At 39.5% G+C, this 24,455-nt stretch overlaps 2 protein-coding genes across 2 annotated transcripts in view; one reads left to right on the top strand and one right to left on the bottom strand.

Moving 5' to 3' along the window:
• gab3 (GRB2 associated binding protein 3) overlaps window positions 1-12,467 on the bottom strand; it is a 19,524-nt gene extending 7,057 nt beyond the window's left edge. The window contains exons 1-5 of the mRNA XM_008427505.2: window positions 12,181-12,467; window positions 7,460-7,760; window positions 1,750-1,900; window positions 1,215-1,660; window positions 617-666 (exon numbers count right to left, since the gene is read on the bottom strand). Of these exons, the coding sequence (XP_008425727.1) occupies window positions 617-666; window positions 1,215-1,660; window positions 1,750-1,900; window positions 7,460-7,760; window positions 12,181-12,252 (1,020 nt within the window). The 5' untranslated portion in view covers window positions 12,253-12,467. The remainder of the gene's footprint in view (window positions 1-616; window positions 667-1,214; window positions 1,661-1,749; window positions 1,901-7,459; window positions 7,761-12,180) is intronic.
• A 3,378-nt stretch (window positions 12,468-15,845) lies between these two features.
• On the top strand, window positions 15,846-23,952 carry LOC103475853 (apoptosis-inducing factor 1, mitochondrial-like). Its single transcript, XM_008427778.2, has 16 exons — window positions 15,846-16,086; window positions 17,842-17,972; window positions 18,102-18,207; window positions 18,309-18,323; window positions 18,618-18,701; window positions 19,215-19,283; window positions 20,028-20,140; window positions 20,244-20,374; window positions 21,978-22,068; window positions 22,159-22,243; window positions 22,319-22,395; window positions 23,053-23,161; window positions 23,274-23,381; window positions 23,463-23,551; window positions 23,640-23,780; window positions 23,887-23,952. Exons 1-16 carry the CDS (start codon window positions 15,999-16,001, stop codon window positions 23,950-23,952), a joined length of 1,503 nt encoding a protein of 500 aa, XP_008426000.2. The 5' UTR covers window positions 15,846-15,998.
• Window positions 23,953-24,455: the final 503 nt, after the last annotated feature.

Genomic DNA, 24,455 nt, shown 5'->3' with positions numbered 1-24,455 from the left:
TTTTTTTTTTTTTAGTAATATGCTAAACTACATTCTGCCAAGCATTCTTCTTCCTTGAGTAAAGGTCAGCGCAGTTGTGGAAAAATATCCCATTGCAATATTAAACAATATTGTAAAGGTAATATTTGTTGCATATTTTCCCCACGCTAGTTCTYATTATACAGCATTATTTTCCKCCCACTCTCTGTGACCTTAAGTATTTCAACCATTAAAATCTATATCAGATGTCTGCACTAAGAACAACAAGGCTAGGGAAAGTCTGTTGTTGCATAGTTTAAATGGAATAAAATACCAAGCARTYCTTTGTGATTGTGAARAGCACAGACTAAATATTGTTCTACTTCAGTTTGACTTGATGATACTGAACTCTAAGAAGTTTTAGGATTTGTTTTCATTTACAAACAAAGAGGTCTGTTGTACTGTTGTAATGCATAAACTTTAAATGTGATTGGTGGTAGATTTTATTCCATTTAGACAAGGTTTAGTTAGTCGTTTCCTGCTGTTTCAACACTGTTGTGATTAAATTAACTAAGCAAAATTCCAAATAGCTGAAGCTCGTAGTTTTATGTGCAWATGTTTTCATCATGCTCCCAATAACAACMCAACATCTTCTTACCAAATTAACACTCTGTCTTCTGTTCCTCATTAATCTGCTGTCAGCGTTGCCTGAAAATATGAGATAAGAAAAACGTCATCAGATTCTAAAGCAAAATGTAACTGTAAAAAAGAACATTTTAGCAAGTGGAAGGTTTTATGGCTTTCTGCTCCAGGTGGCATGACCTATKGGGGCGCYGTGAGGCAAAAATAATGATTTCGATTAGCTGCACTGCAAAACAAGTGTTCTAATGGAAATTATATATATATAGCACTATGCTATAATGTGTGCTCCAGTGTAAGAAAATATCATGGCGTCAAATTTGGAATCTGATTCATAGCTTAAGGTTTGGTCCATAAGCATCTAGTGCTATCTTGGCACTAGGACCACCTTATGCTGTATCACTTTACATCAGATTCATATTATTTCATGTACATTTTGGGATAAGTTACCTAATAAAAGGGTAATATTTTTTCCCTCGTGACAAATTGCTTCATTAGGGAACAAATGTGGCAGAAGAATGGACTCTGCCAACAGGACCGTTCATTCAAAAACCGCCGCTAGCTGCAGCTATGTTTTTATTTCAGGCTGCACACATACAGTGAAATAAAATCCGTACCCATCGTGAAATGATCCAATCCAGACAAYGAGGTTCTTCTGGAAAATACCGGCACGCTGGCGGGGAAGTGCTGCGGACTGAACGTTTTTGGCTTGTGAGCTCCTCCGTTACTCAGCAGCTCTGACAGGTGAGTCGGCTTGGGCGGAAGCGGGGGTGGCGTTTGGGTGTCGCCGGCTGCATCGAACACGGTGGGAGAGAAAGGTTTGTCGAACTGGAAGACGTTTGGGGAACAGCGATGGAGCGGCGAGGAGGAGGCAGACGGCAACACTGGGAAGCTGCACGGAGCGCTGAAGGGAGCGCTGCACATCCTCCCGTTGGAGTACAGAGACGGGCTGCGGCTCATGTGAGAAATGGAGGACAGGGAAGACTCGCCGTGCACGTCCTTGGCTGCATCGTCTGACAACCTCTGCTCTAGAGAGATGTCAGAGTTTGTGAAGCTGTCTTGTCTACAGATGTAAAACAAACGAAAAAAAGAGACGAAAACACTTGTTACACACCAACCAGTGGTGTAAAACYTTCTCCTGATTTCACATACCTAGTGGTTATGCTCCTTGTTTCACACTGTGAGAGGAGGAGATAATCTCGTGGATAGCTGGTGTCTGGTTGGCTCGCTAGAGACACTCGATCACTGTCCACTGATGGCTGAATGGAGGTGGGGGTAAGAGAAGATCCATCATCTGTGCTCTCTGATTCAAACCAAAGGAGAAACAAACACAAAGAACTGAGTTTGCATGCAGCTAAAAATGGAAGTCACAGAAATGAAGCAGGCAAATTTAAAGGAGAGAGAGGGGGACGTGTTCAAAGGGACGGCAAAGGTCCGAAACACATGTCTCTCTTCCCTCTTTTTTTATTTGGATACTCTGTCTCTTCTTGCTCAGTTTGGCTATCGTTCAGAAATTTCTTTCATTCCATTTGAGTCGAGGCCTTCGAGTCAAGGCCGTCCCTGCAGAACCGTGTGTTACGACAACAACAAAAAGAAAAAAAACCACAAAAGGTTTGTTCTCAGGAAACTACTTGTTACTCTCACAGGTTTACGTTGTCTTGTGGTCACGTTAAACAAGAGAGAAAAAAACAGAAAAACATTTCAATTACTCGGAAAAGATTGCAAAAGGAGATTTTTTTTCAGCAGTTGCATCAACACAGTGACCTCGCTCTATCTCGTCCAAGCAAATGTCAGCGTTCCAACAGACATCCTGAGGTTTTTCAGAACGTCTTCGCTGAGCATTTTTTTTTTTTTTTTACGAAACAGCTAAGCTGTATCTGAACTGCTTATTGTACTTTTTAGTGAATTGATGACATCATTACTGACATACAGCACCTTGTGAAATCTTTTCTTATGAAAAACATAGCATACAGCAGAAGATTCAGCACCAGTTAATCTTACGCACTTAAATTAAATACAGTACGAACAAATGGCTAATATTTCATTTAATTTGACTGATAGATGATCTTATCTTGGTTTAAATACTTCTCTGATGGTCTAAATGTTTAAAGTAGAATCAGTTGAGAAAACAACATTCCAAGCTTGAAACGTTGGAATGCTGTTTTATCAATTGAGCATCCCACAGATCACTGGTTGCCCCATCAACAGAAACTGGTAAGAGTATAGCACAACTGCAAACCTAGCAAGATTTGGTCATTCACCTGAACTGACAGGGCAGGGCAAGGAGAGCATTAGCAAGAGAAGCCAGATCCACAGCTCGTCTGGGAAAATCTCATCAACATTCCTTGATGAAACATAGTGGTGGCAGCATAATGAAGCAGGGAGGCTTTCTTTAGCCGAGGTAGGACAACTGGCTCCAGTTAAAAGGAAAATGGTTGGGAATTTTCATCTGCTGTCTCTGTCATTATTACAATTACCATCACGTTAAATTCCAATCAAATTAAGGCTGGACAACGARTTAATCATTTATATCATGATAGACATATCAATAGGCAATACGTCCGATGGAATATTCAATCATTTCACTGAACTCCGATCCAGAACTGCACAGYATTCTGGGAGATCTTGGCAGAGGAGTGGCATCRCTCGCTAACAAGTTGTTACCTAGCAACAACTTGTTGAGCGACTTGCGCAGCAGCAGTTTCACGTTTTGCCACMGTGTCTCATACTTGTAGCTGCTTAAAATAAAAAACAACGCCGTGGAATGAAAACTGTAGATAAAGTAGGCAAGGTCATCCCAACATTTCAGCAGTATTTCAGATACTTAAAACAAAAGCTAATAATTATCGGTATCGACCGATACAAACCGCCTACATCGTAATATATTTGTGAGCCGTATCGTTCAGCCCAAATCAAATACACTATAGTTTGTCAAAGTGTAGATAGGTTGAAGGTTCTTTTAATTCAATTCAAAATACTTTASTATCCCTATAGAGAAATTAACCGTTGTTACTCATGTTATACAGGCTTCTTCAAAGAGTTTTTGCAGATACTGATGGAAGAGAAATRCAGTTGAACTTAGCTGCCTGGAAATGACTCAAAAAAAAAAAAAAGGCGGTTGATTAGCTTGTAATGGCCCCCCAGCGGTTCTGCTGTTATCTCCTCTGATAAAGCAGAGACAACATGCTGCACCACAAGCAGCATGTCAAAACGTTTTTAACTGCTGGAAACATCCTTACATGCACATGAGTCGGTGTGGCGACAGAATGTTAAGACGCAATTTGTCGCCAAGCAAGTAAACCATGCATACAGTATGGGTCACGGGCAGAATTGTCTGGAAATATTTCACGTATCGATGTGTTAGGAGTTCTAAATAGAACAAAGTTTACTCGTCTGGATTTTTTTCGCTGCTGTGGGGAGGCGTGAGATGCCTCTGGTGGTGGTAACCATGGCTTGATAAAAGTGTGATTGTGGAGCGTGTTTGAGAGCTTAGATACGTAGAAATTAATCAGCTGGTTTTGCAGACCAGAAAAGGCGTGATCTTTTGGTGCAAGCTCGAAGTGTGAAAACATTCTGGACTGCAACCAATTTGAGGCTTCACATCATTTCCTCTATGAAGTGCCTTTAAATTKATCATCAGTGTTAGTCTAAATGTTTGGTGCCCTAGTCAGAAAAATGATTTTGTGACCACAAAATGTCAATGTAGCACAGTAAGAAAGGTTATGTCAATAAATATGTTTTGYTTTGAAGCTTTAATCTTTGTAAGATAGCTTTTATTAAATGATAAACTGTATGATGGACAGTGAAAAACAGACTTTTTTTTCTATTTAAAAGAAAAATTATATTAAAAAAATCTAAGCGGAGGGTCACATTTTGATTAYGCTTAAAAAGACGACAGCCAAATCAAATTTATTCATAGAGCACATTTCATATGACGGTCGTAGACTCAATGTGCTTGGAAGGACATGTAAGAATAGAAATAAAAACAACCAATGAAGTGCTAAAAACACCAATTCAACCAAAGTACAAGTAAGAACATAGAGATTTAAAACAGCACCGAGAAAGAAGATCCCATTAAATCAGGAAATGAAAGATGTAAAAATAGGCTAATGACCAGGAGGATAACATTTTATGAAGCCGAATACATAAACCGAAGTAAAAGCTTGAGAGAATAAGCATGTTTTGAGTTTTCTTTTAAAGCTAGACAGTGTAGAAACTGATATGAGCTCAAAGAGCCAAGAGCTGCTATAACGAGAAGATGTTTAAGGTCTGTCAGGGAGATATTCTAGAAGCTTCTCAGCAACACGGGAAGAAGCCAGGACGTTTAAAGCTTTAAAAACAATCAATAAAATGCAGATTGTGATATATTACAATCCAAAATGACAGCTCGGTTTTAACATGCTTATTCAAAAGAGGTTAAGTGAGGCTTTTTAGATGATMAGGGCCTACAAGAAKAATTTCAGTTTTGTCCATATTCAAGGAGATTATTAACAGTTAAAAGTAACATTTCCGGCTATTTGGGCATCAAGAAGATGCAAACTGCAAATAGCATTGGCCCTGATATGGAGTAATGAGATTTTTATGAGCTTTTTAAAAACAACGATCAACTTATTTTTGACCTGGCATCATGACGATCAAGAAACAGAGCACAAACGTCWCCTGGATGTTATGGAGTTTTGTCTATTTCAAAAAGAGCTAATGAGTGCAGTTTGTTTGTCTGTCCCAGCATTTTTTTTTWAAWTGTCGAGCAGAATTTTATTAAAAATAAAGTTGGTGCAGAGGCGTAGCAACTGAGTAATCCCTGTTTTTAGATTGTGAAGTGGCAAAACTTAGCAGAGGAGTGTGTGTATGGGGTTGTATAAACGTTAAAGTTGGTGCTTTACCCGATAAGCTATCGAAGGTCGCCGCACCTCTGTGCCTCAGAGTTTCTCACTTAAAGCTGTGGTTCAGAAGCAGTGCTTTCAAAAAGTATTTATAACCTTTGAACTTTTTCACATTACAGTCACAAGCTTTACTGTACTTGACTGTAATTTTAGAGAAGAGGCCAAGAACAGACTTGCGCATAATTGTGAAGTGGGAAAAAGACTCGTGGCTTGCAGGTTTTTCAACAAGAAAAATTAGAAACATTAGTTGTGCTTTTGGATTTGGCCCACTTTAGTCTGATACCCTAAAATGAAATACAGAGCAATTGAAAAAATACCCAATTAGTAAGTAGATACACCTATGCATGATCAGCACCATGAAGACCAAAGCAGTGTTATATTAAGACATGTCATAGAGTTAATTAAGACGGGAAAAATAATCAGAGAACCAATCCAGAGGCTCATGGTAACTCTGGTATTATCCATCCCCATGTTTGTATTATTTTCTTTATGTTGTTAAGTTTTTAAAAAGTATTTTACTAAGTTATTATTATWTTTGGCCAATTCTCCTTCAGCTGCAATTGGGTACATTTACATGTATGTTTAGTCAAACGTACATCAACGTGCACTGTCCCATTTGAGTACATAACAGGGACAGAACGTGATGGCAGCGTCATGCTGATGCTGTGAGGATGAATTTTGTCACCAGGAAAAATKATTAAAAATTGATAGATGGAGCTAAATCTTGGCCAAACTGGATAAAAATCCCAATTGAGTCTGACTGAGTATTTAATGCTTCCAATCTTACTGAGCTTAACCAATTTTGTAAGGAAGAATGGTAGACAACGTGGTGCTAGTGACATCAGGACGTGCACTGGCTGAGGGTTTGTTATCAAACAGGAGAAAGCTGGATAGAGATTACCTTCTCAGTAAGTGGTGTGTCTACACTGTTGCTGAACAATGCAGGAGCACGTCACACTTTTCAGATMTTTTATGCAAAAAACTTCCTTTGAGACCATCTGTCTTTTTCTGCCGACTTAACAATGCCTGTGCTACTTAGTGCTGTCACTTAAACACCCAAGTAAAACTCATTCTAGTTAGTAGTTTTAACGTGACATACTTAGAGGTTACATGGTAGGGATAATGTTGCTAAGTACTTTTTACTTATAACCAGTACTCTGCAACTTCCATCCATCCATCCATTTTCTTGCACCCTTTTTCCCTCAGTGGGGTCGGGAGGAGTGCTGGTGCCCATCTCCAGCCAACGTTTCGGGCGAGAGGCGGGGTACACCCTGGACAGGTCGCCAGTCTGTCGCAGGGCAACACAGAGACACACAGGACACACAACCATGCACACACACACTCATACCTAGGGGCAATTTGGAGAGGCCAATTAACCTGACAGTCATGTTTTTGGACTGTGGGAGGAAACCGGAGTACCCGGAGAAAACCCACGCATACACAGGGAGAACATGCAAACTCCATGCAGAAAGACCCCAGGCCGGGAATCGAACCCAGAACCTTCTTGCTGCAAGGCAACAGCTCTACCAACTGCTCCACTGTGCAGCCCTACTCTGCAACTTATTGTCGGAAATCTTACTCAGACTTTGTGTTTTCGCCAAAAGCTGAAAAAGGAACAAGACAAACAGCTCTGACCTCATAATGTTTACCTCTAAGTTTGCCACTTCCTGAGTGGGAACAGTGACGCCACTTATTTTGTAGTTGTTCCCATGACAGGACGTGTGTTTTTCAACGAGACAGGTATATTTCTGAGGTAACTCTTATTTTAAAGCAGAACTTAAACAAAAACTACACTGTAAAAAAACAACAACAACAACAAAAAAAAMSKYYYYWAWTTWMSGTAAAATATCGGCAGCTGTGGTGGCTAGAAATTTACGTAAAATTGATATTTTACCGTAATATTATTTTACGGTAAAATATATTTTACCGTAATAGTTWAAAAAAAAMAAAAAACTAAATAAATAGATTTCTGTATCTACCTGCCTCCTCCAGGTTCCCGAAACGACAAATCTGACTGATGTTGCTGATCCAGCCGTTCATYTCCTCCTCCGTGTTGGCCACCAGGTAAAAAACGCGGGAAGACGTTTTCACCACGAAGAGGTGCTTCCCGTGAAAGTCCCGCTTTATCCGCAGCTGGTTGTTGAGCATCTCCACCTCACATTCCTTCAGGTCGATGGTTCGGATCGGCTTCTTGGAGTTCTTGCTCTGGTAGTATTCCAGCACATCCGGGTTGCCACACATTCTCCCCGACCGGAGCACGAACCAGCGCTTCCGCCACGCCTGCAGGTAGAAGGGAAAGGAAATGTTATACTTCGATTTTTTTATTAGTTGATTTACTATATGGGCTGCACAGTGGCGCAGTTGGTAGAGCTGTTGCCTTGCAGCAAGAAGGTTCTGGCTTCGATTCCCGGCCTGGGGTCTTTCTGCATGGAGTTTGCATGTTCTCCCTGTGCGTGCGTGGGTTTTCTCCTGGTACTCCGGTTTCCTCCCACAGTCCAAAAACATGACTGTCAGGTTAATTGGCCTCTCCAAATTGCCCCTAGGTATGAGTGTGTGTGTGTGTGTGTGTGCATGATTGTTTGTCCTGTGTGTCTCTGTGTTGCCCTGCGACAGACTGGTGACCTGTCCAGGGTGACCCCACCTCTCGCCCGGAACGTTAGCTGGAGATGGGCACCAGCAACTGTCCCAACCCCACTGAGGGACAAGGGTGTAAGAAGAGGGATGGATTTACTATATCATTTTAGAGTTAATTTGCAGGTGTAATGTAAACAACGTCTTTTCATTGTATCTACGTGACTTCTTGATTTTTAGTTTTAGAAACAGTTTTAGAAGCTTAGAAACTCTTCCATTTGCACACATTTTCATGTATACGTCCAGTGTTTATTCTGTAGCAAGCAACCATTTTTACCTCATTGGGCTCTGATTGGTGATTGCACCAAACAGAGCTAATCACCAAAAACAGATTATCTCTGGTCAAATGAGATTTTCCCCCCTATTCTTTAAATGCATCAAAACTAGGAATTCCTACCATGTTCAGGCTATAAATGCATCAACCAACAGCATGCACTATGATATACTTAATTTGAGTTTTTAAACCTCTAATACATGTTTGAGACAACCGCTTTCATGCACTGATGGGCACAGCCTTTGCCTTTCCTTCCTTTTCTGTTTAGTCAAAGCTCTTCTATCCGTCAAAGAACATTCAACCATTAGTCCTTAGAAAAAGCAAACGCAAATTTTGAATTGCTCAAAACTGGAGTCTGCGGGTCAGACCTCAAAGCAAGTATGAAAATTGAAACATTAAGGAATTTATCCACAAGTATTGAATCCTGYCTTGCAAACCTGCTAAGGAATTCTTTTGAAAATGCCTCAAAATTGTTTATTTAATTAAGATACCACAACCAGTCCTTCATCATGATAAAGCTTAACTAGTCAAGAATTGACTTGAAAGCAGAAATGTCAGTAGTTACATGGAAGAGCCAAAAAAAACAAAACAGTAGCATAAGTCGACAAAGTTTTATTTACCTCGCTAATCTTGTTTGATAAGTTAAATATGATTTATTAACCATATCAGTTATTAGATTATTTTTCATAATTCATCARTTGGAGTCATTGTAACCCTTAGAAGGCCGTACACAACATTTTTCCTCATGTCATTCTCGGAGTTTGTTTCTGCAGTGGCTGCAGCGTCTTTCTTTTCCTCGGGTCATCGTTGCTGTTTTGTTCTTGTTGAGGATCAGAGAATCTGATCATAACCTCTGCTCCCAACAGCTAACTTTGCAGTTTTATTCTTTTTTTTTTTTTTTGCTTTTGTTTTGGTCAGCAAACGGAACCTCAGCTCCAGTTTCCCAGAAGTGCTGAGAAGAGGAAGTTGACTGTATTTAGCAGAAACACAACGAAAGGGGTATTTATACATCTCTTGTTTTACACTGAAAACTGAGTTCACACTTTACTGAAAGTTTATATTTATGAAACCTCTGAAGCTATTTTACCTATTTCAGCCAAGAAGTAACGATTTCACATTACAATGTAGAACAATTTAAATAATTAAATAGAAGAAAACTGTTAATAAATCATATTAGGCAAGCTTAACACAATTTCTCAGGTGTTTTATTTTATTTATTTTTTTTGTTTCATGGTTTTTGAAGGCATTGTTGTGGGGAAGTGATGTTATCCCATAGAATATGTATTTTGTTTTTGTCTTCTGCACAAGTCGGTCATGAATTCATGTGCTCACACCAGGAAATGGGTCGACCCGCAGCACATTTGGTGCCAATAACACTGCCGGCTTTAAGAGGAAACCATAACTACAGATGGCAGTTTGATCCAGTGGGTGTTCACCATATGCAAAGTTCTGAGCCCGGGTGAAAACAAGGTTCTTTTTTTTTTGTATCGAGGTCTCCATATATCAGCTGCAAAGGCAGTCTATATATATTTACAGAGAAATAGAGAAGATATCTGTTGACATATTTGAAACATGTGAAAAGAATACAAGGCAAAATAAAACAAAAGTTTTGAGGTGTAAACATGCTTGCTTACAAAGTTTTTCCATGCGTCTTTGGTCCATCCTTTTTGGATGAAGTTAGCATTTCTGCCATCATGTGACCAAAGTAAACTTTGGTCAGTTTCTAACGTCTTGCCACAAACTGACTCATTCTTAACTGGGTCATTTATACATTTGCAGAAATGACTCACTCTTTGAGGCAGGTTAAATCTGTCCTGTTCGCAACCCGACAGGTATAAACAATGCAGCATTTTGCATCTTAGTGCACAATAACAGTCCCTTTCCAAAGCATCCTTGAACTCTTTTGCTTTTTGTCAAAGAGCAACATCAAACTCTCGTGCAATAGTCTCAACATAAAGAAACATTTAACAGGGAAGTTGCATTTGAGAAATAAATGTTAGACATTTCTAAAGAGTGTGGCTGCATTAGGATTCAGTCCCCCTACATTTCACTGCAGCAATTGTCTTTAGAAATCACATAGCAGAAAAAAAGTCAAAATTTTGCGAAGAAATTTGAACTATATTTACGTTACAACGTTGCTTGAGAAAATAAGAGGGAAATAGTCATCTATCTAAACATAGAAAACAAGCTAGTCGAGCTATTCGGAAAAGCAGCCTAAGGGCCCGTGGTAACTCTGGAGAAGCTGCAGAGCTTCACGGCTCAGGTAGGAGAATGTGTCAAAAGTTATCTGCTGTAAATCTTGCCATTTTGGAAGAAAGAGATAAACAAGTGTTAATTAAAGAAAGGAGTTCCAGTTTACAACAACACAGGCGAACATATGAGAGAATGTGCTCCAGTTAGACGGGGCCAAAGTTGAACTTTTTGACCTATTGCTGCACAGCATCATGACACCATAGCTCTATTGAGAGGCTTTGCTTTAGCAGAGTCTAATAATGCTGGTTAGAGTTGATTGGAAAATAGCTGGTACTAAATTCCAGGGCAATTCTGGAAGAAAACTTGAGGCTGCTGAAGGTTTTTGACTGTGATGGAGGTTCAACTTCTCGCAGGATTACCGGTAAATCGGAGCATATTTATATGTGTTAGAACGGCCTTGTCAAAGTCCAGAACTTAACTTAAACCAAACTTAACTTATTTTGTGAAAAAACATGGGTAAGAATTATAATCTCTTGCATACTCCAGAGAAACATGCAGGTGTAATTGCATTGAATGAGGGCTAAATACTCCACACTTTTCAGATTTTTATTTGTATCATGTATCATTTTCTTGACACTATATTATATGTTTTGGTCTATGACATGAAACCCCCAAAGTTCCTGATTGCCAAGTGACAAATGCAGGGAAAAATAGACCCCATTCCTTATTTTGTTTCTTCAGGTGAAATTGAGCAAAGAGTAAAGTCTTGTGCACAAACGCCGCCTCATTTTGCATAAACAGTTATGCAGCAGGGAGCACAAYGATTATTTTGAGCAAGATAATTGAAATTTCCATACTGCACTGTGCCAGTAGTTGACATTTGAATGAGGAAAACAGCATGGCTGTCTGTCGAACTAAACGAAACATAATCAGCAAGATTTGCATGAGTTTCTATTTCCAGCACGAGCCCCTTGCCCCCATCAGCACATAAACACACGCACACACACACGCAACTCCACCTAGGCTTTCCTTGAACCGCCGTTGTCAGAAGGGCCCTCCGCCTCCACCACTCATGCAGAGGAAGTGCAAAAACAGCCATCATAAAGCGGGACTATTTCTGCTTGTCGCTTCGGTGTCTGGGTGCTGCTGACATTACTTCCCATGTTTCACAATACACATAGTCATCCCACAAAAACACAGACACACACACACACACACACACACACATACACACAAACACACACACACGCACACACACACACACACACACAGCAGCCCAACATCATCACATGATCCCAACAACCACAAAACAATGAAGGCTGTATGCTGTTCCACAGAGCACATACATGCAGGTACGCTCTTAACTCCACAGGAGTTGCTTCCATGAGCATTTACACTTCTGTTGCTACAAACAGTGTGGGTGGATCAGTGAGGTGGCAGATGCTGAAATGAGGAAGACTGGAATTACAATAAGCATGTCCAAGTCGGCGTGTGTATGAGTGCGTGGGACCTAGACCAGCACACAGACGCAAGGTGAAACGGCGCAGCCTCCYCTTCCCTTCCACGTCCCAACAGAGGACAAAGACAAGAGTCTGTACTTACAAATCTCTTCAGCTTCCTCTCCGGGGGGGATTTAATGAGCCAGCCGGTGCACACCACATCCCCGGCACTCATCTTGACTGCAGAGTGTGTCGTTCTCACGGCTGATCCACCGCCTCCTCTGCTGCTGCTGCTGCTGCTGCTGTGAAACTGAGAGCAATGCGAAGCATATCCTGTGTTCTGGTATTCAGCTCAGCCACTCCAAAAAGGAGGAAGTAAAGAAACTGATCATACTGACCGAGAGAGAGAGAGAGAGAGAGACGCAGTTAAAGAGGAGAGGGGGGAGGGTGTTGGTGGATGGCTGAGAGGGTGTTGATGGTGAGAAATATCCTGCAGATGAAAAAGGTTTGATAGATTTAAGRACTGTGTGTTATGTTGGGATGCTACGTCGTATTTCAAAACAGTGCCTTGCAGAAGGATTCACACTCCCTGAACTTTATCACATTTTCTCACATTGCAACCAACCCAAATAGAGCCTAATTTAGATKMCTTTTTTCTTTTTTAAATTTTTGACAAATAAAATACGATTATAGCGGTGTATGTGYGTATCTAAAGAATATTTAAATTACAGAAGAGTGGCTATTTGCAATTCAATTAGAGGACACGGCAAACATCTGGTCAAGTCAGACCAAAACTGAACTTTCTGGCCTACATGCAAAATGCTGCATGTTCTGGAAAAAAACGTAACATCACCCTGATTACACCCATTCTACAGTGAAACAGGTGGTGGCAGCATCATGCTCTGGGGACGATTTTCTTCTCCTAGATCAGAAGTTTACACCTCCGACGGGAAAAATGTTAAAACGACAACTTACAATGCTCATTAGCCTGGACACCCTGTCCTCCATAGAGAAACATGGGGGTGGCAGCATCGTGCCATGGGGGATACGTTTTGTTTTCTTATTTGTAAAAAAAAAAAAAAAATGATGCGTCACTTTAAGTTAATCTAACACATCATATTCCATTAAAATACAATGACTAATGTGGAAAAATGCAAGGTGTGTGAATGCTTTTTGCAAAGCACTGTAAAAATATCCCTTATTCACACTTCCAGTATGGTCTCTAAGCTAGTCACTGCCACACTAAATGCTCTAACCTGCTTCTCATATTAATACTTACATATTAACAGGAAAGCGAGTGCAAGTTTCAAACATGTCTCACAGAAAACCAGGTTCATGGTTGTGGTCTTACAGCTGCTTTGTTGCTTTAACTCATTTTCTGCCAGTGCTCTAACCCCTGCTTGAACAAATCGCCATATTTTCAAAACTAACGTGTYGCGTTCTTATGCAAAGRAGTGATAAGAGAGGTTGCAAAATCAATACGCCAGCACCTGTTTGAGGTCCTTTGGAAATGGTTTACATGAATCCTGYAGCCTTTTGCATTTTCAAWTTTTTTTTTCTTTCTATGTAATRTAAAATCTCATGCTGGAGGCAGCCTCTCCACTTATYATGTCTGTTAGGATCCAGTAAAGTAGGGCAAATTATTTTACAAGCTTGCTCATTTTTGCCACCGTCAGACAAGTTCACTATAAATACTGTTAATGTCAGAGTGAGTCTACTGTATGATGAACTATCCTCCATTTCATGTGTCACATATTTGCTTCTGTGAAGGCGGATGAATCAATCAGTCTACTGATTAATAATGGGAGTGTTCTGACTCCCATTATTCCGTAGATGTTTACAGCAGGAGGTATTATGAAAATATCCTCCTTTTTATACAAGTTTGTCTTAGGTTTTGGAGAAAGATCCGTCAAGATGTAGGTTAACATCGGAAATGATTGTTGTTCCTAAAGCCTTGATTTGTGTTTTTTGCCGGTTCTTTTTTGTCCCTATATATTTTCTCCTGTTTCCTGTGGAATGTATTTCCCGTTTTTATTCACATTACTTACCTCATATCTTCTTGTGGCCTAGACTTGAACTGGATCTCACTGTGAGTATGCTCAAGTGAAGTCATCAGAGCTTCAAACTACTTGGACTTCTTTCATCAAACCGACCCGGACTGCTTACCTTCTTCTATCCTACATCTWGGTTCCACTTACCGTAATTCTCCTGGCTGTCTGCCTTTAGAGCCGTAGCAATGCTCACCTCCACATCAGTTTATCACCACGACTGCCATGAAATCCTCTGCTGCTTCCCCAGAAATATTCAAATTCTTCATTTGGGTTAAGTTACGTCTTCAAATTAAGACACTTGCCGCCTTTTCCACTGATCTATAGCTTGGACTTTATTCCCCTTCTTCGAAAGCCACCATGTGTCTCGCATCAACATCAGCTTGAGTTGTTTCTTTAGCTTCCTCTCAGCTGGAGTTGCAACATTCATTATGGCTGCCATCTTTTGCTCTTATCTTCACCATGTGTGGCTTGTTGACCAATAACTGCTTGTCTGGCTTAGAACTACATATGTTTAAAAGCACTTTGGGAAAACTTGCAGCAGGTTGAAATATCTGGTATGTAAGTGTATTGATATTCATGTTAAAATTAGCCTGAAGTTGTTTTTTTTCTAACCAGCACTTGTTTTTCATTTTGTTTTATTTTTTTGCTTTTTTGGGGGGGACATTTGGTGTTATACTGTGTGATAAATAATGAAATACATGTTCTACACTTAACTGCAGGACTACTGAGCATATAATTATTCTGATAATTATGATATCAAGCCTTCTATGTAAATCAAGAAAGACAGAAACWATGCAACACAAATAATAATAGATTTGCCTCTCCGAATTCCATATTTTAACGTTACTGAGTGAATACTTTGCTTTCTTTGAGACTTTCCTTCTGACCAGCTTTGCTGACCCTGCTAAAGAATTCCCACATTCAAGGTTGATGGTGTAATTTTTCTTTTCTTTTCTTTTTTTTTTGCAGTTTGGACCTGTCCTGTTTTATGAAAGAACCAAAGTCACACAGCGATGAAAGTGCACAGAAAAATCTGTATAATAGCCATTATGGAGGATGATCAGCAGATCTGCTGATCTTCACTCCCTCCAGGACATGGTACAGGCAGCACAGTTGAACTTATTCTTTAATGTAATCTATTTGCAATTTTACTAAAGTCATCACATGTATAAATAATTGTTTACTCTCTTATTTGCATGTCTATTTGTGGGGGTTTTGGTCTGCAATGTTCTGTGAACATATCATGAGAAAGATAACCTTCTCTTCCTCTTTGTACATATAACTATAAAAACAGTGTATATGTACATATTTACAAAACATATATTTACCAACTATTGTTATTTATATTTAAAATGTCTTCTTTGAGAGTAAAGTCGAACCGAAGTTGCAGGCTTATTGAATAAAATTGATTCTGGCTTTTCGTTGTGGGCTGTAGGGGGCAGCAGCGTCTTGAAACAATTTTTTTTTCTCAAAATCAAGAAGAAGTTAACCTGACCAAAGAGCCTTGAAAGAGGGAACTCGCAGCAGATGTCAGGTGAAATAACGGACCTGAATTTTACATTCAATAAATGTACGTTTAAAGTGTAGAAGTAAATGTGTTGCATTATTTTATATCTAAAATATTACGGCAATAGCCTATAGGTTTATAAGTCTTGGAAATGTGTCATTGTTTTTTTTATTTTAAACTGCAATGCCATCTTTCTGTACAGTCTGTTATCTTGTTTAGCTTGCGTTAGCATTGGCTAATCTTCCTCTGTAAACAGTCTCTGCAATTACCCAGCACTCCTTTGAAACGTATGACCTGTCTCTGGCCTTGGCGTGCACTGTGTGCGGCTGCTAGTCGTCTGTCGGACTTCATTAATTGTAACTAGCTTTCTGTCCGAYCTGTCGGTAGTGTAACTGAGAGCTGTCGCAGCTGAGCCGAGCCACCATGCTGACATGTAGGGCTGTATGGAAGAAGCTTGCACCTCTGGCCAGAGCCTCGTCTACTGTATGCCGACAGAACGTGAGGAGAGCAGGTAGGTGAACTTAATGGTTACCCTTGTTGTCTTCCGGTTAGCTGGCCTTTATCCAGATATGAATGAACTTGTAATACATGTATGCTTTGATTCATTATTAAACCGCTCTGTGTGCAGGCTTGCTAAGTTTGTGCTTTTACCTAGCCCGACCTTTATGTTCTCTACGAAGCTAACTAGCTAATCAGCAATGTTGACGCTGCCTTTTCAGATGCATTAGTAATGATTAATATAGTTGGTCATAGATAAATATAGAGTATTTATTGGGGGGCCGCGTGCAGCCTATCAATGACCATGGGTTTGATGTGTCTGCAGTGTTTCTCTGACAGGTGTTGCACCATTTTCTGAGACCACCCAGCTGATTGTTGCCATAATCACATGCACTGACTCTTATCTAGAGGATTATATTCTCACCACCCGCCCATTATGAGACTGTGAAAGGATAAGCACAGGCACCAACCTGACCTTCAGCAGCATGCAAGACTGTTCTCGCAGAGAATAGTCCATCAGAAGTGTGGGCTATTTTTAATTAGCCTAATTTTCCATGCACAGAGGTTTTTGCTTTCGCTCCATTTTAAGAAATATCGAGACGATATTCATCTTTGCAAAGTGGAGGGTAATGGTACATTTTATTTGAACACATCCATGTTTGGATATTTTTCATATGCATAGTTTCCAAATKAAGTCATGATAAAACGAGGCCTGTTAAAGGAACCACTAGATTAAAAATATGCAACAGCTGACATTAATTTTAACTATGGGATCTGATTGACTTGTAAAGTGTCCTGATTTAACATTTGTTGTGAATTAGCACTGTGAGAAACTGAATAGAAAAGGAGATGCTTGTTGCTGTAGAATATATTTTTACCATTACAAACTGTGACAGATGACATTCTGCTGTGAAACATAAAGACATTCAGACTAAATTCAGGTTGGAATTAAACAATTATAAATAAACATAGAAATTCCAGTTTGTCATGGGAATCTAGACCTTGTCCAGGTTAGTTAAGGTAATGCTTGAACATCAAAGCAATTAATTTACTGTAATAAAGAAAAAAAACAACTGTCTCTCAGCTGAMGGTTGCACRGCTCAGCAAGATTTACAGCAGCAACAGTAAATCTACAACAGAGTGGCGGCTGCRAAGGAGTAGAGGAAAGCTCCTTTAAGTGCTAAAGCTGAACTCAACCCCAAGTTGCCTTGTGATCAGTCAGTATATGAATGTGTGCCTTTTTTGTACAGCTGTTGGGTGAATGTGGCTTAGTGTAAAATGGTTTGGGGGAAATCACTATAAGAACTCCTGAAAAGGAGCTGACAGCCATAAATCATAAATAACATRCAACTCATTATGTGAGCAGTAGCACAGAAGGATAAAGTTATCGGTAAGCAACAAGCTGTTGAATTATTTGGTTTATAAGATTTTTCCCCACACTCATGAATTTTAAGACGTATAAGAAAGCATTAGTCAACGGTAACTCTGGAGGAGCTACAGAGATCTTCTAAGTGGGAGATTATTTCCACTTTTCAACAATTTGTGCAGTCGGATAAAATCGTCGTTAGAAGAAAGCCATAAGAAGTCCATTTTAAAAGTTTAACTCAAGCCAATGTTTGTTCACAGCTGTCTAAAGTCCAATTGACTCCTCACATGATGGTGTTTCTCCCAAAACCTTTGGCAAAAAAAGGACTTTGGCCATTATTTTAGGAAGGTGACGATTTGAGATCAGTTGTGTAGATGAAGTTTTTCCAATTATCTTTTTCAGGGTGGAATAATGCCAGAACGCCACTGTGTGTGCCTGTGGCGCACATGTCCACAGGGCCAGTGGGTGGAGGCGGTGACAACCTAAAATACGCCCTCCTGGTTGGAGCAGCCTTTGTCAGTGGCATAACATACGTGAGTAGGAATATTCCCAATATATTCCTGAACCTGTACAATGCATTTCAGTGCGACACAGTTAATTTTAGTTTGTATGCAAGTTGAAATATTATTATTTAGATTTTTTTTGTTTGTTTTTGCCCCCAGGCTGTCATTACTCTAAAGGGAGACCAGAAAAGACATGTGGAGCGGATGACAGAAATTTCCTCCAGAAAACAGAAATCAGCCTCACAGATCCAAACAGAACCTCCAGGTGAGCTCAGTCGTTTTAGTTTCCTTTAGARGGAAATGTCTAGGATTGTATCTGTATTTAAAAATGCCTACTTTTGACTGTTTGCGTTTTCGCTGCTGAAGTCACCGTGATGGAGGGTGAGTACTTTGAGACAGTGATGTCCATAGCTATTGCCAAAACTTTGTTTTGATTGGACAGTTTATTCATAGTTTGGACTGATTTGGTGTAAAAACAGCTGACTCTGCAGTACTTAGTTTAGCTTCCTCTTTACTGCTATGTACACCAGATTTTTATCAGGGAAACTGTATTTTCAGTAATGGTTATATATTTAAGTCTACTAGTCGTGAATATTTTCAGGAGACATCGTGTATTTTACTATTCTCTCCATACTCTCAGTCTACGGTGTTTATAAGTGTTTGTTTGTTGCTCAGCCCCCCTTGAGACAATACTTGAAGCTGCCGCTGCACCTGATGCTGAAGCAGTGGCCCCCAGTGAAACTGCAGAACCACCTCCAGGTCAGCTGCCTGCTTTTTACTCTATCCAAACACATACGTGTTTTGTTATGCCTCCTGTCCAAACCGTAGCTTTGCCATGCAACCATTAGCATGCCATATTTGAATCCTGGAAGGTTTCTGTTATGTTGTCGTCGCCTGATTGTAATCAGATTCTTAGAAATTCCTGCATGAACCGTGACAATATTTTTGGCGGCRTGTGCGTTTTTATGTAACATTGTTTACAGTTTCACTGCAGCCTTTGGAAACCAACTCACCAGTGCCACTTCTGGTTTTTCGTCTCTCTACTCTGTTTCAATACTTTTTGTTTTATTGGCTAGTACATTTGTGAGGCTTAATCTGCCCTCATAGAAAATAACTATGATGGCCTAATTTGGTGTTTTAACTTATTTTTTAATTTTACGCTACATCTCCCAGTTGTTGAATGCTTCTACTGTAAAGCATGGGTCGTCCCTTCTCCATTGCTTCTGAGTAGCTAAAATTTTCAGCCGATTTCATGTATTGCTTTCACAGTAGATGARCCACTGGCAGAAGCCTCAGCAGAAGAGGCAGCAGCTCCACTCACTGATGCTGGAGTTGAGGAGGGTAAGACTGAGAAGAAAAGCAAAATTTCTTGTGTAGTGACCGATGAACATTATCCAGAAAACCGAAAGGAGCGTGGTTTCAATATGACATGCTGCAGTTGGCTAGGGCGCGATGAAGGTTGTCCAGTTCTGTGCTTACAAAGTATAAAATGTCCTTTTGATTTTGCAATTGATGATGGAAAATAACAATTTGAGGATGGCGCTCTATATTCTTTTCTATTTTTCTGTTCTGTTTACTGTATTCGGATAGAAATTCCGGACACATACTTCCACATGTTGCTCAGCCGAGTGCTGCGAGTTGTAGGCCAYGCCCCTTCGGTTCCCCAAACCCCCCAGCTGTATGTCATGAAAGCTCACACAGTGTGATTGCTACGGGTCATTTAGTGTGATGGAAGGGGACTAAAGGACTGGTTATTGTAGTTTTCAGAACTGGCTACAAAACTGTGAATAAAAGTTAAGATCTACATCCAAAAATCTTGGTTTAAGATCGGGTTGTAGTAACGAAACCATCCAAAGCAGAACCATCCAAGCTCCATGAAGAGTCGAACCTAGAATAACAATTTTTTTTTTTTTTGCTATTTGAAAAGGTTCAAGCATCTTAATCATTCTTATTCTTGCTCTTTTTTTTCTTTTTCGTCTCTTGTAAATGTATAAAGTTTTTCAAAGTTTTATTCCATCACTAGGAGGTTGTTAGCTTAATGAGACCATGAACTGATTATTTTCTTTCTTCTCTCTTTCTGACCAGCTGCAGACTCCAAACCTTCGTTGCCCTCACACGCCCCCTACCTCCTGATTGGTGGAGGTACGGCGTCTTTCGCAGCTGCCCGATCTATTCGAGCCAGAGACCCTGGTGCCAAGGTCAGTCAGGCTTCTTCTCATCTGACGTACATAGAAAATATTCATTCTATGTTTTTAGAGGCTATTTTTCCTGAATTATAATATATTTTTGTTGTTGCTTCAGGTACTGATTGTAACTGATGAGCCAGACCTTCCGTACATGAGGCCGCCTCTTTCTAAGGAGCTGTGGTTCTCTGACGACCCCAGTGTCACAGAAACTCTGCGTTTCAAACAGTGGAACGGGAAGGAAAGAAGGTGGGTTCCCAGTCTTCCCATGAAACCTTGAGTTAATTAAAAACGCTCTCTAAACTGCTTTTGAATATTTGTCAAATTTCTCCATCTTTTCATTTTCAAACTTGTATTTTGTTTACTTTGCTCTGAATTTAACTTCTAACTTTCATTTAGCGAGTCAAAAACTGTCACTACAAACTACACTAGAGCATCCAGTCGGTTTATTAGCTGGATGTGGAAAATATTTAAAAATCTGTTTTTTGGTGAGCTTTATATTTTGGGTCACATGCCTTTACGACCCTGCCTGCAAGTAATATATTTGAGAGTTGGGCTGACATCCATGTATAAAGTTGATGTGGATTTCAGCTGACAAATTTGTAAGCTCAGAAAATGGGGGGGCYGTGGGGGAGTAACAAATAAGAAGAAGAGTAAATAAAATGTGGTCACAAATTATATGACAGTTTTCAACAACTGTACCTGTCCTCATATTGTATGGCTCCAGCATCTACGCTAGTCAAAGGGTTTCGGATGAACGTTTTATATGTTCACAAACTTAAATGAATACAGTAAAGCACCTATTTAAGCTCTCACTGCAGATCAGAAATGGCTTTCTGTAGTTTTCGGTTTCCGATTCATAAATGAGCAGCAGAGGGCGTCACAAGTCAGGTGTTATGTTGCAGACAGTAGCTGGACTGTCGGTCACAACACTGAGGGAAGGTCAGCAGATTCATAAATATTACCAGAACCTGTTTGATGGAGGCTATGCTTTTTTCCCTACGTGCAAAACTATTCAAGACCACAGCTGCCACATCATGTTTCTTTTCTTTTCTTTTCTTTTCTTTTCTTTTCTTTTCTTTTCTTTTCTTTTCTTTTCTTTTCTTTTTTTGTAAATGCAAGTTCACCAAGTTAATGTTGAACTTGTATGCAAGTTCAACATTAACTTGCATACAAGTTCAACATTAACTTGTATGCAAGTTAATGTTGCATACAAGTTAATGTATGCAACATTAACTGCATACATTAATGTATGCAGTTAATGTATGCAGTCTACATACATTAGACTGCATACATTGCTAAACTAGACCACTGTTGTGTTTATCTATCTGGTTTAATTTGGTTTCATTTGGTTTAATTTGTTTCCAGCTTGTCGGATTTATTAGACAACCGGCAAGAATACCCTCAAATGCTTTAAACACCAGTTTAACCAATTAGTTTGAAAACAAATTATATATTTAGTTTGCTATTGAGCTGCCTCAGACAGATTATCATTAAATATTTGCAGCACCAAGTACGTTATTATTAAGACGACAATGATCTTGAAAATGGGGCCTCATTGGTTTGGCTTTTATCTCCCTCCCTGCAAGCCTCCTTTATACCTAGTGACCTTCATTTGTTGTTTTGACTGACTGACTGGATGCTTCAGCTACTGCCTGGCCTTGATGTCCTCTGATTGTAAATCAAATCATTTCCTTGCCAATCAGCTGAAATGTCTGAAATCTGGACCAAGGTGGATGATTCCTTCCAGGTGTTTGCCAGTTTTTAAAGGGCTATTGACATTTATTGTATCAGCATTTCTTTTTATATTTAAAAGCTATACATTTTCAACACTGCTGTGTTTATTTGACAGCATCTACTTCCAGCCGCCTTCGTTTTACGTTGATGCGGAAGAGCTGAGCGGTGCGGAAAATGGAGGAGTGGCTGTCCTCACTGGCAGGAAGGTTAGTTTATAGATTTAGTTGATAGATAAACACAACAGTGATCTAGTTTAGTATGCTTTATATTGAAACACCAAATGTGATTTATTTTAGGTGGTTCATATGGATGTCAGAGGAAACAAAGTCAAGCTTGACGATGACATGGAGATTTCATATGACAAGTGCCTAATTGCAACAGGTAAGCAGTCTAGCTGTGATGTTACTGACCATAGTTAATACAAATGTGAAAKAACCTAATTTTTTTTTTCTTCAGGTGGGGTCCCAAGGAATCTTCAGGTAATCGAAAGAGCTGGAGAGGAAGTGATCAAGAGGACAACTGTTTTCCGCAAGGTCAGAGTTTCACCACTAGGTGGCGTCAGATTTATTAGACGCTAAATTCCTCAAAAGTAGAATGGAGCACAGATTTCCATCCAATGTGGTTCTAAATATTATTATAAATATATTACTTGGTTCAAATTCTGTAAAAAATAAAAATTTTCTATTGAATACCTTTTGGTCTCCAGTTATTAAAATAAATCAACAGAATTGTAGACAGTATTTTTAACTGCAGATGCATGTTCTGCTACAAATGACTGAGTGTACGGTAAAGGGTTGCTTTGTTATGGCGTTTTAGGCAATACAATTTTTATTTTCTTTTACAAAAAAGTAATTGAATTATTTGCTTATTTTTAATGTATTTATTATACTGTATAGAAAAAGCTTAAGTGGTTAAATGAACAATCTGCAGAATGTGCCAATATTTAAATGTAATTCATTTTTAGAATGATTGATTACAGTAACTGATAGTTGCAGCCCAAAAATACATATGTATTTTAATAGTAAAAATAACGTAGCGTCAAAATGTCAACTTTTGCAAATCTCTGTGTTCTTTCAAATACTCCTTTAAACTTCAAGCAAATACAGATGGATTGTTACTTTGAAGTATGTTGAGTTTTTCAGTCTTATTATGATCCTAAAACGTCTTAAGTTTAAATGTTTAACTTGCAGATTGACGACTTTAAATCCCTGGACAAAGTTTCAAGAAACACTCAGTCAATCACCATCATAGGAGGCGGATTCTTGGGCAGCGAGCTGGCCTGCGCGCTTGGCAGGAGATGTAAGGCTTCTTGACAAGCTTTGAAAGTTTCAAGATGAATCAAGCTGATAGTTCTAGGTAATAGAAGAAACCGTTTTGCTTGTGTGTCAATCATCTTCTTCCTGTTTTTCAGCGACGGAGACCGGATTAGAGGTGATTCAGATGTTCCCAGAGAAGGGCAACATGGGCAAGGTGCTGCCTGAGTATCTGAGCAACTGGACAACAGAAAAAGTCAAGAAAGGTACAACTTGATTGACATGGGCGATATCGATAGGATTTTTCTTGATTTTCTCATTGTTTTTCTCCTTGTGCGTCCGGTTAGAGGGTGTAAAGGTCATCAGGGAAGCAGTGGTGAAATCTGTGTCCTTCAAAGATGATAAACTAGAAATCAAACTCAAGGATGGAAGAGTGGTAGGTTCACATTTCAACCAAATTTAACTTGATCCAATGCACCAGATGGAATCATCAAGCACTAATTATGTTGAATTTTGCCTTTCAGGTAAGAACGGATCACATTGTCGCAGCCGTCGGCCTGGAGCCCAACGTTGACCTCGCCAAGTCTGCCGGTTTAGAGGTGGACTCGGACTTTGGTGGCTACCGGGTCAACGCAGAGCTGCAGGCCAGGTCCAATATCTGGGTGGTAAGTAAAAATCCTGTTTCTGAATATAGATCATGTTTAGGAGTTTTATTTGTGTTGCAAATGTTGTGTATTATGTTATGTGGTCATAGTGCCCCCTTCTGGTCAGATACGTTCTTGGTTCATGTTGCAGCAGAGAGAAGCAGCTCTGCCATGTGTTCCTCTGAAAGAATGAAATCTTTGGCCATTAATGTTGGTAGAAAAAATGAGAAACGGGCATAAAGGTATTATATGAACGTGACAAAAAAACAAAATTCCTCCATTTCCAGTTCAAAAATCTTTTCTTTAAATAATTTCTTGTCATCAGATTATCTTTTGCTCTGTCGCTTATTTGACCAGGTTTGAATTTGACTAGATCCTTATGCACCACAATGYTGGATTAAAAAGAAAAATGAATTTGTGTGCTCCTCATATCCTGCTTTATGAACAGAATTGACTAGTAACTAGTCACATTTACTCAGTTACATTTATTGTGAGGTATTGCTAGTATTGAGTAAAATTTCTGGACACTTTATGAATAACTCCACAGAATGAAGAACAAGCTTGTTTAAACCAAATATTCACCAGACACACACCTGCAGTTTTTCTTAAATTTCAAGTTTTATATTGAAAGAAATGTATTTTGGAAATAGAAATTGCTTGATTTTGTTATTTACACAAATTATTTTCTGTTTGGTA

Source organism: Poecilia reticulata, linkage group LG14, assembly GCF_000633615.1.
Source record: "Poecilia reticulata strain Guanapo linkage group LG14, Guppy_female_1.0+MT, whole genome shotgun sequence".
In the NCBI taxonomy this organism is placed as follows: domain Eukaryota; kingdom Metazoa; phylum Chordata; class Actinopteri; order Cyprinodontiformes; family Poeciliidae; genus Poecilia; species Poecilia reticulata.
Note: the sequence above shows the minus strand (reverse complement) of the source record. Positions and strands in the feature narration are given on the sequence as shown.